At 34.7% G+C, this 18831-nt stretch overlaps 1 protein-coding gene across 1 annotated transcript in view; it reads right to left on the minus strand.

The window, feature by feature from the left end:
- Positions 1-13865: 13865 nt before the first annotated feature.
- LOC128220443 (acetylcholinesterase-like) overlaps positions 13866-18831 on the minus strand; it is a 66072-nt gene continuing 61106 nt past the window's right edge. The window contains exon 5 of the mRNA XM_052928837.1: positions 13866-16387. Within this exon, the coding sequence (XP_052784797.1) occupies positions 16263-16387 (125 nt within the window). The 3' untranslated portion in view covers positions 13866-16262. The remainder of the gene's footprint in view (positions 16388-18831) is intronic.

Raw genomic sequence — 18831 nt, forward strand, 5'->3', positions numbered from 1 at the left:
GTTTTTTTTTAGAGTCTTTACCATCCCGCGAATATGCTTCTTTTGGATTAAACTTACGAATCATTGTCTCTAATCTCAAATGAGTTTGATACTGAGGTAATCTGGAGTCAGCATGGAGATCGGATTATGGAAAAATAGATTAGTTTATTATGCCTGAATTGTAATGTCACTGTTTTATGAAACTTGGTTACAACGTGTGTCATTAAAGTCTTAGACGAACTCGATATCCTGTCAAATAGTAGCAACATTGTATAGAGTCACCAGGAGACGTCAGATGACCGGCTGATTTGAGGGTCGGATTCCTCAAACAAAGTGTATCACAATAGTCTTAGGCGAATTCTATTGCAGGTCAAAAAGTGGCAGGGGAGAGGAGGGGGGGGGGGGGGGGGTAAATATATAATATGAATGCCTTGTTAACACTTTGGGCAACAGTCTCGATTAAACTTGAGCCTCGAAACACGTTTGGAATTTGCTATGGCCAAAACCGGGTTTTTATGTTGCAGCCCGCTAGGCCTACAGACGATTATAACCGTAAATCGGATATTAACACCGGGTGATCGATATAAAAATTAACACTTGACGAAATAATGCGCGCACGGGCGTATCAACCCCAGCGCTATAAGAACTGCGGTTGTCTATGACATGAATTATATTTATACTTACATATAAATTACCATCCTGCTCATATAGCTACGGAGCTGCATTCTAAGCTTTAAGTAGCTTGCCAAAGGTAGCGCTGACATAACGTTGTGACGTCATCATTTTGTCTCATGTAACCGGATGTTATAAGATGCTTCTGTCTTTGAAAATAACTCGTGACTAGAGTTCTTGTCTTGAAATACCATTTATGTGTGTTTTAGAAAGTAATACGCAATCGTTATGAACCAAAGTATTATATTGAAAGATCGAACATGATTGAATTCTCAGCTTTGATAAATGCTAGTAACGAGAAAGTTATAATAAAAATAGTGGCGTACTAGCATGATTTCTTAAAAATGTATTTTGTGATGATTTGTGTTGTTGTCACGTTATATAGATAAGTTTTATTTTGTATTTAATATTGATAATTAATTAAATATTAATTATTCTTACACAATAAATGTTTAAGAAATATAACACACCATTGAGGGTCATATGACATTATAAGGACCTGTAGCTGTATATGGACCGAGGCGTAAGCCGAGCTCAATTCACGTTTGGGGACTGACTGGCTGGTCCTTACAATACAATACTGCCCGATGTGGTGTGTTATATTTCTTATTAAGAAATATAGCACACCACTAAGGGTCATATGACATTATAAGGACTTGCCAGTCAGCCACCGAAGGTGTATATGGACCGAGGCACTAGCCGAGGTCCATTCACCTTCGAGGGCTGACTGACCGGTCCTTATAATGCCATATGGTCCAAAGTGTTGTGTTATATTTCTTATATTATACCGAACACTTTTCATTACAATTCAATATTTTTAAAACGATTTAAACGTGTTTTATTGAACAAAGCTAATAATGTTTACTTGCGACAAGATTTTGCCGTTGTGAAAATAGCAAGCCACACTTACCAATTGTATGACGTCAGCGGTCCATATTACATTTTTGGCGAGGTCCGGACCGGCTGACGTTATGAGGCTGACGTCATAAAAATAGATTTTCATCAAAATACAGTGATATACGGACCGATCGAGTTTATATATATACAAAGAAGGGACAAATTTATGTGAGGTATAATATTACTTTCAGGGGCGGATCCAGGAATCAACGTTAGAGGGGGCGTAACTTAGGGGCGCAACCTTTTGACATGCACCTCTCCCTCTGAACCGAAAGTGTATGGCATAAACTGTTTGCATATGGATTGGAGGTTAAGCAATCAAGAAAAATTAACATTTTGTAGTTGGAAATGATGCATTATAGGCGTATTTTATTATTTTTTATCTCCTAAAATGACATAAAAAGTAAACTTTGACGATTTTAGAGGGGGCGCGCGCCGGAAGCGCCCCCTCTAAATCCGCTAGTGACTTTATATCACCATTCAATAATTTTAAAGCGCCTTTGATGTGCTTTATTGAACAAAACTTATAATGCTTACTTGCGAAAAAATTGCCGTGGTGAAAATCGCAAGCAACACGAGTTTTATGACGTCATTGGTCCATATTATATTTTTGGCGAGATCCACTGACGTGGATTTTTATCAGTTATATACGGACCGAATAACTTTATATGCGCAAAGAACGGAAACATTTATGTAAGGTATAATATAGAAATATATGTATACATGTACATGGATAATTATGTCTTGATACATGCTCGCAAAAACATTTTTTTGTAATATGTAAGTTGTTAATTGACTACCAAGAATATATGATTTGAAATCATGTCAATGGATGATGAACTTCATTTATATGTTCAATAAACTACATATTCATTCATTCGTTCATCCATTCATGATATTTGCCCTTGATGGCGAAACGAGCGATTTCTGTTCTTATTGTTCACACAAAATGGTTTGTTACGTTGTTTGTCAGGGGCGTAGCCAGCGTTACGCATTTACGCATGTGCGTAACATCAATTTGAATAATTGAAAAAAATACATGTATGGCCAAAAAGTCATCAAAGTCGAGGGCTAAGCTAAAAAATATATCAGAATAAAAGGATGATCAGTTAAAGTAAGCATCGCTTCTCTGTGCTAGATAGCTTACTGAGCCTAAATCAATCACTTGATAACTACAAAGTCGGCTGCCTCGAACCTATTAATCCCTCCAAATACACCTCAGAGCTCAACATGGTAGTTCCATTTTCCCTTTTTCCCGAAGGGGGGCCCCCCCGAACCCCAATCCGGCTACAGGGATATTCCACCCCACACACACACCGCCCCTTTCGTGCCTATCATTCAGTAAAACTTGGCTACGCCCCTGTTTGAAGTCAATTTGTATTTGTGTATGTGGGCTTATACGCCGGTGTCTCTTGTTCATTATCCTTGTGGCCACTGTCGTGTGCCTCTAAACGGGGTTTATTTTTGAATGATTGACTACTGGGCTTGTCCCTGTAGTTTTTAATGTATAATTATACCGTTATCAGAGAATAAATAGTACAATGTTTTAAAACTGTCCGCCAACATATTTCATGAGTTTAATCACTTGCCATTTTGGGCTATTTCAAATATGTATTATTTGTTATAATCATTGAATAAGCTTACTTCTAATACCAGCCTCTAGTGGAGCTGAAACCAAAGTAGAATTATAATTATGTCAAGATGAAACATTTTAAAACAGAAAATTCAACATTATGCCAATTATCAAAATTCTCTGGAAGATATTATATAACCTATATATCATATGGGTATAACACATATCATGGGAGAATTCTCCGATTATAATACGCCAAAGAAACCTATCATAAAGACAAAATATGGCATAGTAAAGTTTTGCAGACAGATTAATTGATAGACAACTAACCAGCGGTCGCTCTGGTGGACCTTATCTGATCTTAAACGAAATTCTTAACCATGGATTTCCTCATTTATCGGGATATTTTAATGGTTTATTTAATAGTGTACTAAAACTTGGTTATTTCCCTTCGCAATGGACAGAGGGCTATATTGTACCATTATTTAAAAAGGGGACCCAAATCTGCCTGAAAACTATAGGGGTATAACTCTTTTAAGCACATTAGGCAAATTATTTACCCGTATAATTAATAATAGATTGAATACATGGGCAGAAAATTACTATGTTTACACCGAGTCACAAGCCGGTTTCAGAAAATATATGGGTATGTATGTTTTGTTGACTTTACCAAAGCATTTGATTTATTATTAAGGGGTAATATATTTTACAAACTAATTAAATACGGCATACGTGGCAACATGATGAATACTATACATTCGTTATATTGCAATGTAAAATCAAGCATTAAATTTTCAAAATGAGCTAAGTGAGACATTTAAATGTTCAATTTTCTATGTATATTAATGACTTAGAAGAAGAATTCTTACTTAAAGGGTTCCAAGGTCTTAATATTAACACACTCAAACTACTGCTATTATTGTATGCCGAGGATATCGTTATATTTTCAAATTCAGAGGAAGACCTACAAAATGGCTTGAATATTTTACAAAATTATTGTCAAAAATGGAAATTAGTTGTGAATATTGAAGAAACAAAGATTATGGTGTTTCGGAAAGGTGGAAGATTAAGAAATAATTTAAAATTCTTTTATGATAATAAAAAAATAGAAATAGTAAATCAGTTTACATACCTTGGAATAACTTTTTCCACTGGGGTCTCATTTAATAAAACGTTTGAAGCCCTTGGAGGTCAAGCGCTTAAAGCCATATTTAAACTTAAAAAAATACTTATCAACATTTACATATTTGAAAGAAAGCCACGTCTTATCATTTTTCGATAAATTAATAACTCCAATACTTAATTATGGTTCAGACGTATGGAGTTTTTCGAAAGCAGATGGACTTGAAAAAATCCACCTCCAATTTTTAAAAACACTATTAGGCGTTAAACTTTCAACGCAAAACAACTGTATATATGGAGAATTAGGTAGAGTCCCATTGTATGTCCATAGATTGACATCAATCATCCGCTTTTGGTTGTAAATAACATTGACGGATGAAAGAAAATTCATCCGACTTACATATAACTCGATGTTAACTAATATACAAAACAACGCAACGGAAATAAATTGGGCAATTAAAGTTAAAAATCTGTTAGAATCTATGGGATTTGCTGAAGTTTGGCTTAACCAAGGGGTTGTAAATACAAAATATTTTATACACACCTTTAAGATGAGGGCTAGAGATTGTTTCATGCAAACATGGAATGAAGAATTAAGAGAGTCATCAAGAGCGTCAACATACATACTATTTGCAAATTTGATTTATCAGTCATATTTAGACACCATACAAAACAATAAATTCAGAACAGCTTTAACACGACTAAGAGTAGCATCACACAGATTAGAAATAGAAATGGACAGATGGCACAAGCTCCAAATAATTCCAAGAAATGAACGAAAATGCCAACTTTGTAATACACTTGAAGATGAATTCCATTTTCTCTTAGAATGTCCTTTATATCATGAATTAAGAATCTTATACATTATGCGATATTATTGGCGCAATCCAAATATTCCTAAATTCATCGAACTGATTTCGAGCGAAAATGTAACTGCTATTAGAAAACTATGTTGTTTTGTCTATAAGGGCTTTGAAATGCGTCAGTTTAGACATTAGACACTTTTCTCCACTAACTATTTTTCAGTATTTAAAGCAAATGTGATATAACTTTACTTTGTTTGTACATTATGATTGATTTTGAAAGTTGTTATATCGGAAATGTTTATATACTGTACATGTTTATATTATATGTAACTGATGGGCTGTAAGCTTATAGTTAACAAAATCTTCTTCTTCTTCTGTAGAAGTTTCAGCTTATTAAACAAGTCAATTTGCATGTGTACTGGGTGGTTTAATAATTTAACCCATTTATTAGGCAATACATTGCTTTAATGTAGGGATGCAAGCGAATGGCAAAATTGATATTCGAATATTCGGTAATTCTTTCGATCGAATATTTGAATAATCGATTACCGAAATACATATTTTAAAAGATGTAGTAAACTTCTTTTATTATTCGCTATAAGTAATTGCGGGGCAATTTTACCCTACTTTGTCGTAGCCAGTACGCGCGGCGGACCCTGTTTTTCCCAAAATGAGCCTTTTCTCCATTTTCAGAAAGAAAGAACCAATATATTATAGACAGACAAACAACAAAATCGAATATTTTCAATTCCGCCGCCTTTATATTTTTAAACAATGTGAAAGTAGATGGATTTCTAGTCAAATAGCGTTTTGCGCAATTGGAGGGTCTTTCCGTAGGACGAGCAACCTCGTTCTGAGATTGACTTCTATATAGACTAAATATAATTATGGAAACCCAAACCAACTCGAGAACTAGTAAAATAATAAAACGAAAACTAATGTGTATTTGACTCATCTATTGTTCAACAATGAGAAAAAATATCCGAAAACGCTATACTATACATTTACTTTTCAAAGCACGAACATTGTATCGAAACATGGAAAGCAATTTAAAGCACATTTCGTATATGTAACAACATTATGTCTATGCCTTGGTTTGCAATATGTGTTTTGTTTTCAAATGACATGTAAGACAATAGTCAATATAGGCATTTAAACAAACTCGTCAATCATTTGCATTTTCGAAGACAATAGCCGTGTCATCAGCATACCAAAGTATAACTATTTTCATATAACAATAACTCAGGATCACCCCTTTCCATATCATTAAGCCCTTTTGTGTTAAATAATTCGAGAAGGTCGTTTAGGAACATGGAAAATAACATCGGAGACAGATTTTCTCCTTGTCTGACCCCCTATATTTCTTACACGACTCACCATTATCCTAAACACACGATTTAATAGAAGTATACATACTTTTAATGACCTTTAGAAATTGTCAGCCACAATTATATGAAATAAATATTGACCAAAAACCAGAACGCCAGACAGATTCAAATGCAGCTTTAAGGACAATAAACGCACACAATAATATCTTCTCTTTATCTCAGTTTGTCAGTTATCGGTTATTGAAATTCATTTATTTGGTCTTTATTTTCAGAAATTTCAAAAAAATGAAGACGTTTATTTAAAACAGCGGTAAATAACTTGCCTTAACCACTTAAAAGTGTGATCGGCCGATATTTTTCTGCGCCTAGTGGGCTACCTTTGTTTTCAAATATTGGTTGAATAATTCCCCGTGTCCACGATTCCGGGACATAGCCAGTATCTAACACTATGTTGAATGGTTTTTCATATATTTTTGCTCAAACAGATTTAAAGTAGATTTTATGTGTTTATTTAGAAATACATCTGCGACAAAAGATTTATCATTTTTCAATTCTTTAACAACCTTTTGTAGTTTTTCCTTAAAGTAATTGAAATCGTTTAGAAAACTATCAATATGCTCCTGTGTCTCAGAAAGTGGCTTACGATCTGTGTTTGTTTCAGCATTAACAATAGTTGCGTTGACACTTTTTTTAAACGAATACGTTATAAACCAAACTAATAATAAAATGATGAAATAAAAATGCAATTATTTATTTATTTATTTTAAACGTAATACGTCACACGTTAAATTCAAACGAAAGATCGTTATTTTGTTTTAGTAAAATAGGCAGATCATTAAATATATCAATATAATTAATTACACTTGAAATGTAATAAAATAGAGGTGAAGAACATAAACATGCTCAGTTTTTAACAAATTAACGTTGACCTTTCTTTATTTTTTTGTCAGGTGTTTTCCAGTTAAAGAGTACTTATCCATTATACTCGAGATGAATACTTGTCAAACTGACAACCAACACGTACATAACACGTTCACCTGGCATTACTGTGGAGTTCTTCATGACTAATGATCATGATGCTACAAATACAAATTAAGTGAAAGAAAAAACTCACCCAATTCGTCAAAAACGTATTTTTGATACATTAAATATCTCATTTATTGTATTAAAGCATTTTTTCCAGCAAAAAACAAAACAAAAATAAATCTGCCAAGAATAGATAAACTCTTCATGATACACTTACCTCAAGTTATCGTGCAACTCGTTCATGTTATATTTTCTCTGTGTTGTAGAAGACGTCAGAGGATTAACACTTTTTGTCACTTGCAGAATAAAACATGCGTAAAAGGCTGAGAACATTACATAATAAATTATTTTTTTGGAAGGGCAACTTGCTTCCTAACTATGATATAATAGAGAATATCATGGTAATTGCTGAGCGAGTCATGCGCGACAGTGGTCGATGATGAAAATTGCTGAGCGAGTCATGCGCGACAGCGGTTGATGGTGAATATTGCTGAGCGAGTGATGCGCGAGAGTGGTTGATGATGAATATTGCTGAACGAGTGGTGCGCGATAGCGGTTGATGGTAAATATTTCTGAGCGAGTGATGCGCGTGAGTGGTTGATGATGAATATTGCTGAGCGAGTGATGCGCGAGAGTGGTTTATGATGAATATTGCTGAGCGAGTGGTGCGCGATAGCGGTTGATGATGAATATTGCTAAGCGAGTGATGCGCGACAGCGGTTGATGATGAATATTGCTGAGCGTGTGATGCGCGACAGCGGTTGGTAATAAATATCGCTGAGCGAGTGATGCGTGAGAGTGGTTGATGATTCAAATTGATAAGCGTGTGATGCGCGACAGTGGCTGATGATGGAAATTGCTGAGCGTGTGATATGCGACAGTGTCTTATGATGATCTGTCTTTTTGCATTTTATCAGCAGGAATTGCAATTAAGCCACGTTTATCAACAAACAACATATTTTAAAATGATGGTATCTTATCAATTGTCATTTCGACAAACTTCGTGAAAGATTGCCAGTATTCAAACAGTGCTCAGAAGAAATGAAAGCTTTCCTTTCGCCCTCCAATTCAAAATATGCGATCTGATTTTAAAGCAATAAAGTTATAAAACCAATATCCTTAATTTTGGGTGGAGTGAATTGGTTAAAAAAGGTACAAATTTGAAAAAAGCAGATAAATGCATTATAATTTCGAGCGGGAGCACTCTATTTCGATATGTTTTTCAGGTAATGTTGTAAATCCTTATTTGTGTGACGTCTGTGTAATTTAGGAGGCATATCATGTTGAACAATGTCTTCGTGTTGATGCGCCAGTCGTAAAAATAAGTGGTGAAATGAATTTGAAATTTCGCTGAATCAAACTATTATCCGTCTTATGTAATTAAGAAAACTTCTTCAATTATAAATGCACTTAATAAAATCAAGAATTGCCTTCAGTTGCTTGGGAATTTAACTGAAATTACTAGCTACTTGTATACTTCTTCGAAAAATCAGCCCCACAAATCTATTTTGCATGTCAGTAATCACCAAGCAAAACCCTTTCAAATCCTGCATTGTATAAGGTCACCACGTCCAGGCATCAAAAACTAACATAATTGCTAATTGAGACATCGTACTGATTTGTGGGTCTGATTCCTGAAATAGCTAATCACAAGAAACAGCCATCAGGACTTACCACCAGAAATAACCTTGAAGCGAAGACATTCCGATAATTGGAAAGAAACATAAACGAAAGTGACTAAGCTATGACATCAATGAACAACTATAATGGTGGACCAGTTTTTGCTTTGACACTGATTGATGGCTCTCATGTGTGATAACAGGCATGTTCTATGTGCTTGTCAGAAGTGGGGCTCTTCTGATGGAACGCGTGCTGATTGTATAAAATCCCCACATTATAAGGTATTAGACCAACTTGGCGCGACTTCCTCACACATATCTCGGTTAAGTGTATGCATGACGAGTGTGTCTTTATCCCGATGACTGAAATGGCAATGTATGGTATAATTATTATATAATAATTGTTTGTATCGTTTTGCATCAGTGTTATTGATTGTATTGTCTTGTAACATTGTAATTGTTTGTATTGACTTACAACATTGTAATTGTTTGTATTGTCTTGCAGCATTGTAATGGTTTGTATCGCCTTGCAACAGTGTTATTGATTGTATTTTCTTGCAACATTGTAATTGTTTGTTTTGTCTTACAACATTGTAACTGTTTGTATTGTCTTGCAACATTGTTATTTTATGTATTGTCTTGTAACATTGTTATTTGATGTATTGTCTTGTAACATTGTTATTGTTTGTATCGTCATGCAACATTGTAATTGTTTGTATCGTCTTGCAACAGCGTTATTATTTATATTGTCTTGCAACATTGTATTTTTTGTATTGTATTGTAACATTGGTATTGTTTGTATCATCTTGCAACATTGTTATTGTTTGTATCGTCTTGCAATATTGGTATTGTTTGTATTGTCATTGCGCGTATTGTCTTGTAACACTGTTTGTATTGTCTTGTAACATTGTGTATATTGTATTGTAACATTATTTGTATTGTCTTGTAACATTGCTTGAATTGTCTTGTAACATTGCATGTATTGTCTTGTAACATTATTTGTATTGTCTTGTAACATTGCGTGTATTGTCTTTTAACATTGTGTTTTTTTCGCTTGTAAATTGTGTGTATTCTCTTGTAACATGGCGAGTCTCTCGCGAATAATCTTTTAGGCTGTGCTACAGATGCTTATAATTAAGCCCGTTTTAAAATAGTTGGCCTTTGTTTTCGTCACTGTAGATAATTATTGTGACAGGGTTCCCACAAAGATGGCAAAACAAAATTCCCTGACTTTTTACTGACTTTTCCCTGCATGGTCTTCTGTGACATTTCCAAAGCTTTTGACAGAGTCTGACATACAGGTCTTATTTTTAAAATACAACAGTATGGCATTGAACACAATTTGAAAGATTGGATTTATCATTATTTGTCGAGTAGGTCACAAAGAGTTATTGTTGGACAAACGTTTTCTGAAGTTCGCAATGTCAGTGCTGGAGTACCTCAAGGGTCTGAAATTGGTCCGCTGCTTTTTTCTTATTTATGTTAACAATATTGCCGAATCCCTTGTAAGTACAACGCGACTCTTTGCCGACGATAGCTCTCTAGCCGTTTCTTCGCCAGATACCAGCCATATTGAATCTACATTAAATAGCGATCTTAAAAAGATTTCAAATTGGGGAAACAATGGCTTGTACAGTTCAATAAAGACAGAAGTTATGTTTTTTACGCTGTGCAATCAGATTCTACCAAATATCGTGTTCGAGGGCAACTTGTTGAACTTTGTTCAACACCATAAACACTTAGGGCTTTGGTTTACAGCAAATGGAACATGGCACGAACATATAAGCCAAATTATTAAATCAGTCTCTAAAGTGTTGGGTCAATGAGGTTGTTAAAATATAAACTTGGTAGAAAAACGCTTAATCAAATATACATCTCGTTTATGCGACCTTTGCTTGAATATTCATCTTTAATTTGGGATAATTGTGCCGTCTATGAGAAGGAATGTTAAGAAAAAATGCAATACGAAGCGGCTAGAATTGTAACTGGGTTAACCCGATCAGTTTCTAATCATAGACTTTTAATTGAAATTGGTTGGATTCCACTAAGTGAGCGCAGGGAAATGCAAATTTTTTTTTTCATGTATCGTCAAAAGTTCGGTAGCTTGCCACAGTATATTCGCGAACAAATACCACAGAAAATTGAACAAACAACCAAATATCCGCTTCGAAACAGACATAATTATGTCACCATACCTAGACGTTTAAGTATTTACTCGAAATCAACAATCCCATTTTCCATAGATTTGTGGAACCGGCTTGATGTTCACCTTCGTAACAGTAACACGCTTAACGAATTTAAGGCACGTTTAAAAGATACATACAAAGGCTAAATTGTTCCGAAATATTATCTTGTCGGGGACAGAATTTCAAATATACACATTACAAGAATCAAAAATGCTTGTAGCAACCTTAATGCACATCTCAACATAAACTTTCTTCGTGATAATCCTATTTGTGACTGTGGACAAGGCACAGAAGATGCAGAACAGTATTTCTTTAAATGTAGTAGATACGGCGAAGAACGCGTGTTATTTTTTCGAAATACTCGAATATTTCATCCTTTAAATACATCTAAATTATTATATGGGATGGAAGATAACACAGGCGATGAAAACAGTGTGCTTTTTATTGAAGTTCTAAAGCACATAAAATTAACGAAACGTTTCTTTTGATATCACCCTCAATCACAATATAAACGGTCTGGGATGTTATTACATTGTTTTTTTCTTTTGGTGGCAACCACTTCTTTTTTTAAAAAAGTAATTAACGTTATCTCATTTTTCTAGTTACGTTTAATCATAGATTTAAACGACATTGACCGTATATTGACGCCTGGGAAAGGCTGAAACTAATGTTGTAATAACATGTAGCCCAACCCATTTGTTCTTTTTGTTTTATTTGATTGTAAATGTACGTGTAAATTGTATGCAAAATAATTCTTTACAAAAGAGCAATAACATATGATTAAACTTTTCCCTGACTAATTCACGTGCTCAAAACCACACATACAGGTCATATATGAGCATGAAATGTACGTAAGATGTTGGCCTCCTTCCTTTCCCATAGCCAACCCTTACCTCCTTGTACTATTTCAAAAAATATTATGTTTATTCTTTTTTTCTTCCTTCCTTTTTTCTCTTTTTCCACCAAGCAATTTAAAATTGAAATGATGGTATCCAAAGGATAATATATGCACAAAAGTGTGTTTTATTGGTTAATAAGGTACACAATGTGTGTATATCTTAATAATGACAGCAATGATACAAAATGGAAGAAACTGCTTTAGCCTTTTGTCACTAAATGAGGGTACTTGTACGACCAATGCCCCTTCATCATAAAATTCCCTGACCTTTCCCTGACTTTTTCCAAAAAATAAATTTTCCCTGACCAATTTCAAAATTCCATGACTTTTCCCTGACCTTGAAAAAAACACCTTTTTCCCTGACCGTTGAGGTTCTCGCTGCTTCCTTTTTTTTGAAATAGCATAACAAAATTTATCCGCACAAGATGGCGGTGATAATTTATAGTTTGACATTTTTGTCACGTACGCAGTGCACCCGGAGTTCGATTATGAAGATCGCATACAGTAAAACGACTGACTTATTTCCCAAACGTCTGGACATTTTATGAAAAAAAAACAACGACAAACAATCATTTTCATACGCAATACAGCCATTTCATTGACAAACAAAGAGGTGCACACTTTAAATCTTTTAAGCATTTTGTAAAGAACATATTTGACTTTCATATTGTGAACCCCGTTAGGGGTAATGACTAATGTGGATATTGCGGTTGATTTCAATATTGCGCTGTGATTGGATTAGGGCGACGTCATTAACCAATGATATAAATCGTTACTAGTATCGGCTATATCGTTATTAAAACATTTGTTGTCGGTAATCTTTATTTAGCAGTACCTTTTGAGATAATTTTGAAACATTTGATTCTTGTGTTGATGTTGTATAATCTTAGAACACGCTTGCGAATTTCCAAAGAAGCGCTTTTGTGGTGTAAAGTACATTTTTCATTTTTAGGTCTGGTGTCCGTAAAATAATTCCTTATGAACGCGATAAAGTCTCCACATAAACAGTTTAAAGATATCCTTGAGAGCTTGATCCTTTTAGACCAGCCAGATCCGCCCATGCATGACCGGATGAAAATTATGTTGCCCTTGTAAAAGAATCTTCTAAGGGGGACAACTTTGTACGAAGAGTTGTTTTATTGTAGTAGTTCTTCTCCTTTGCCCGAAAGCAAATGTTTTTCTCATGGAGGCAACTTTGTACAAAACGTTGTGTATTAGTGTAATAGTTCTTTGCCTTTGACCTAAAGTAAACGTTTTTCTTAGGGAGACAACCTTGTGTATTATTGTAGTAGTTCTTTTCCTTTGACTGAAAGCAAACGTTTTCCTTAAGCTGACAACTTTGAACAGAGATTGTGCATTGTTGTAGTAGTTCTTTTCCATTGCCGGAAAGCAAACGTTTGTTTTAAAGAGACAACTTTGTACAGAAATGGTGTATTATTGTAGTAGTTCTTCCCCTTTGCCGGAAAGCAAACGTTTGTTTTAAAAAGACAACTTTGTACAGAGATTGTGTATTATTGTAGGTGCTCTTTCCCTTTGCCGGAAAGCAAACGCTTAGGGAGGCAACTTTGTACAGAGATTTTTTTATTGTAATAGCTCTTTCCTTTTGTTCTTTGTGAACTATATATGGTTTACCGATTGTCTGAATGTGAATTCAGTAAAATACCAAAAAGTCATGCCAGTAGAGCATATACCCTCGCAGGCTTCTCGTTCTGTACGCAATGTATAATGATCATAAACCGAAGATTGTCAAAAACCGGTAACAAAGTATTTTATTCTATGATTTGTAACTGTCTAAATTCATACATATAAACATATAAATTTTACACTGATTAAAGAGTATCTTTCTACAGCTTACACGTGACTAATATTATGGTACATTGTTATGAAAAACATGTGCAATGTGTGATAGTATATAAGTGTAAAAGTTATGAAGTAAGGATAGCAATCTCCAAAGAAATAAAGCAACAACACTTACACATGACCACTAGCTTGGTCATTTGGCTCAAATACCTCGAAAGTTCTTAAGCGTAACAAGTTTAACTATCTTATTTTATTAAGCCAAATTTCTAACTTAATCTTGAATTTACTTAATGAAAAATGTATCGTGATAATCTTAAAAATATCTTCCTTTTAAAGTTCATTTCTCTTAAGAGTGTAAATATTACACATAATGCGCCAAATCAAAATTGCTAAACTTATAAAGGACTTAAGGTCCCAATTTCAGAAATTGATGCGCCGACTTAACAAAAAATGGCGTGTTATCACTTAAACACTTTTTTCGAAAGAACAGCCAAGTGATCATGGGCGGATCCCGGATTATGACGTAAGAGGGGGCGTAACTTAGCGGCTTAACCTTTTGAGTTGCGCTCCTCCCTCAGAACCAAAAATTAAATAGTGTTGACAGAAGGGTTTGGGGGTGCTACCCAACGAAAATGGTAACTTTTTTGTCGGAAAAGGTGCATTTTGAGCGTGTTTCATTTTATCTCCTATATTGAAATAAAAAGTAAACTAGGACGAGTTTTAGGTCCCCCCCCAGCGGATCCGCTAGTGTTGAATATGCCGAATATCATGTTTTTAAACTTTAAGCCAACAATGAGTGTAAAATGAATGGAAATGAATATATGCAATGCGTTTGTAATAAGCTATAAAACTATATAACGCTTCATCACCGAAAAAACAACAACAGAAACACTATATAAAAATGCGTAATCAGTGAAAACGTATGGCATTTAACATCAAAATAATGGCAACTCAATGCGTTTGGTCGTCAGGCAAAGTAGGAATAAATGTTACAACAAGTCACGTGTATTTACAATGTATGATGATACTCGGTGATGTAGACAATACCATTCGGAACACATCGGCCATTTTCCATCGAAAGCAATATCGGATGTATATGAACGGTTTACTATGTCAGAAATCATTACCTTTTAAGTACGCTGCATGTAGAACTTTATTGTTGGGAATCGTACTTATTTATGCAACAATGCACGTCAATGGCAATTAATTTAAACTTAAAAATACAAAATACACTGTAAAGCACCACAATTAATTAAAACTATTATTTAAAATTTTACGATCTAATTCTTCTGACGAACCGGCATACTTTCGAGGTTGATTTCGATGGAATATGGCCGATGTGTTCCGAATGAGACTTTACATATCAATGTCTGAATAAAAACACATGCGTCCTGAAAATGAAAGCAACGCAGTATTAATTACAATCTATAAAATGTTACTACAATAAATATAATACATGTATACATATACATCAACATGTATGGTGGCATTCAACATTTGTCAAAGCTCAATAAAACAACTTGTTGGCCATAAAAAAATTATGACAAGACAATTCGATTTCTGCGTTATCTAACTACTCAAACATTGAATGAATATAAACTCATTATTAAATTTTATGAAACTCCATCTCCAAAACTCGTCTTTTTTAAAAAGAAACAAGAACGTTTCAACGTATTGTTTCTGATTGTGTTTGGTAACAAATCTTACGCTATAAATGGAAACCATCCGTGCCCAACAGTTCATAAATAAAATATTTTGCGTTGACCTGTCTCTTTTTGGACGGAAAATATAAAAATTGGAAACAATTCATGGGAATTTTGTGATTTTAAATCAGAATGTTATTTGAAGCTGAATAATTAATGATTTATCGATTTTAAATCGTTAATATAACGTTTTGGGAATGTGGGGTTAAAGACTGACAACAGTTGAAAAATGTGTGTGAAAATGGACGATTAAGATTGAGGTATATGATTTGTAAAATACTATGTAGTTCAAGATGATGAAATTGACAAACATGGAATATTTGTGACGTATATGTGTATATAAAATATGTAAGGAAATGTCCAGATTCATAAGACTGTTTGGGATTTTCTCACAAAATCATTCACACGCGTGATGTATAATGCCTTATCGTTTAAAAAGGTGCATTTCCCAAACTATCAAATCTAGTTCCACAATACTGCTATTGTACACACTATTATCTATGAAACCTAATTTTACATACAATCAATATAACATGCATCCTGAAGCATTTTTCATTTAACAGACTATCATATACAACCAATCGAACCCATTTCCCTATAAAAAGAACAGTCATATACACAAATGTTCAAACCCTTTTCCCTAAAACACACTACTATATACAAACTAATAGAACTAAAACTGCAGCCACGTAAATGCTCGGTGACATGGCCGGACAACTCGCAGCGCTAATAGAGGGCTGTGGACACTGGCTCTCGCTCGACAACTCCTCAAGCATCTCTGAAAATATACACACATGCTGTTTTAAATTATGATAACGTGCGTCTATAACTTTAGTTTACGTTTATTTATAACTTGCGTTGAGGGTAGTCTAGCCGCTGGTACAGCCTCAAAATGTGTGTAAAGTTGGCTTAGCCATCGGCAATCAACAATCGACAATCGAAATTGTATAGTAAAATGGCAATGTCGAGTTGGACTGAGGAGCTGGACGGCATCAAAGCTGGACATACGATAACATATAGGGATATTCAATGTCGAGCTGGACTCAATAGGGAATGTCGATCCTGAGCTTACGACGTCTGACTACCGATCAATACCAAATAATTTTTGCGACCCACGTTCTCGAATACTGAGTAATCATAAAACGGTTTAAACCCTATTGTTTTAAAGAACTAGGACACTACTGAACGTTTGTGCTTCAACGTATAAATTACATTAATTGTTCAGAGTTCGGACCAGTAAAATGAAGTATGCAGTCTTAACTCAACGGGCATGACCTAGAAACTTTACCTCACGCTACCGGTCTTCAAAACAATGATACCGCAGATGCAAGTTTGCCTGTTTCAACTACATGGTATTTTAACTGACGTGTTTTGAAGAAATTTAGAAATAACAGCTACATACAGTAGCTCTATCACGTTGTTGAGGCTGTACACAAAACCATGCATTTGTTATTTCAAGCAAAACAGGTTTCCAAACCACCTTTAAATATAACTGAACCAGGTTGTTTTATTGAACAGTTTACCACATATCACATGTGTAGCAGTGAGTCAGAATGCTTCTTCTTTTCTTTTTACTTCCTGTCTTTTACTAACATTTCTTTCACTTATCCATTTCCTTACCTTTTTCTTATCTTATTTATATTTATCGCCAAATACTTATCAAGTTTATGTGCTCATGGGGAAGACGTTACTAATGTTGTTAGAACTTGTGTCCAACCCATTTGCTTTTTGTATACTCTATACTATTGTTGTAAATACCGATTATGTTGAAAGAAAAAAGGCAATAAAATATGTTTAAATCAAATCAAATCAAACCACCGAAATCTTTAAAACCAAACTGAAACCACTCTGGTATCAGGAATAACGCCCTAAGTCATACGGTTTCTGACGAGACGAGATAATTATGAGTTTATATTCTTTATACAAAACAGTTACAGTTCGGGGTTATGCCCCCGCCAAAGGGATCGCTATACTGGTTCACAATTCATCATGCAGAGGAGCTCTGACAACCAAATCTTCATACAGCAGATTCAAAACTTGACGTGTTATGCATTTTTCTTAAACCGTCGGTAACGCTTTAACCAAACGTCAGTATGCTGTGAAATGGAAAAATTAACAAGCAGAAGTGTCTGTGACAAGGGATTAGTGGCCGCTATTATATCACGGGGTCAAATATTAGTGGCCGTGACCGCGATAGACAGTTGGCCGCTTAATGCACGTACCTTATATAGTAAAAACGTAAGGGGGGATTCGCAGTGGCCCGATTAGGCAGGTGACCCTTTAAAGCAGGTGACCGTTCAACCAGGTTTGACTGTACAACATCTGCGATCTAATCTTTTGTTAGCAGTCTTATATCACTGGTTGGCAGATATTAAAGCATCAAATGGCTCATTCCAAGAGAAACATATATACAAAGTTGTAAAACGGTAAATATGTGAGAGTGCAGCTTTAAAAATAACTGCTCTTTCTTAAATTTTGAAATCGAAGTTGTGGGAATGAAGATGTTTTATGAATATCGGTCCTGGGGGTATTTTAAGTAAATAATTTTTGTTGTAACTTCAATCATCTTAAATATGTTTAAATCATTTTCAATGAAAGAGAACGCAGTGAAATTACAAATAAAAATCTTCTTCCTTTATTTGACGAACCAATATCAGCTGTATTTAAAATCTCCAAATAGATATTTCATTGCTCGATAAATGTAATTTTTAACTTTTCACAATAACGGCAGGATATTGAATGACAAAAACGGGAAAATGACTGTGATCAATCGCTTGATAACCCCTTGCTTGAGTCATTTATTACAGTTGATTCAGTGGTATTAATGAATATCAAATGTCTAAGAGAAATGGTCCATCGGATATAAAAAATCCGCATGATTATCTTAGGGGTTTGGAAATCGTTTTCATGAAAGAGATACAGCGGAAGCTATATGGGCGTAACCAACATTCACTCTCAATTCAAATCATCTAGTTGATAAGGGCCACCGGCCTTACAGCGTTTACAGCTTCCAATCGTTCATTATTAAAATACCACTTTTTATAGTCTTCGAGAGTGTCCTGCCATTTTTTTTAAACCATTACTTTGGTTTTCTAAGTATTGACCGTTAGGTGATTTGTTACGTATTCATTGAAGGCCTACTACAGTGTCATTCGGAACTCCTCGGCCATTTTTTTAAAAAACAACCTCGGATGTATTTGGACGGTTTACATACTCAAAAAG

This window comes from Mya arenaria, chromosome 15, assembly GCF_026914265.1.
Source record: "Mya arenaria isolate MELC-2E11 chromosome 15, ASM2691426v1".
NCBI classification, from domain to species: domain Eukaryota; kingdom Metazoa; phylum Mollusca; class Bivalvia; order Myida; family Myidae; genus Mya; species Mya arenaria.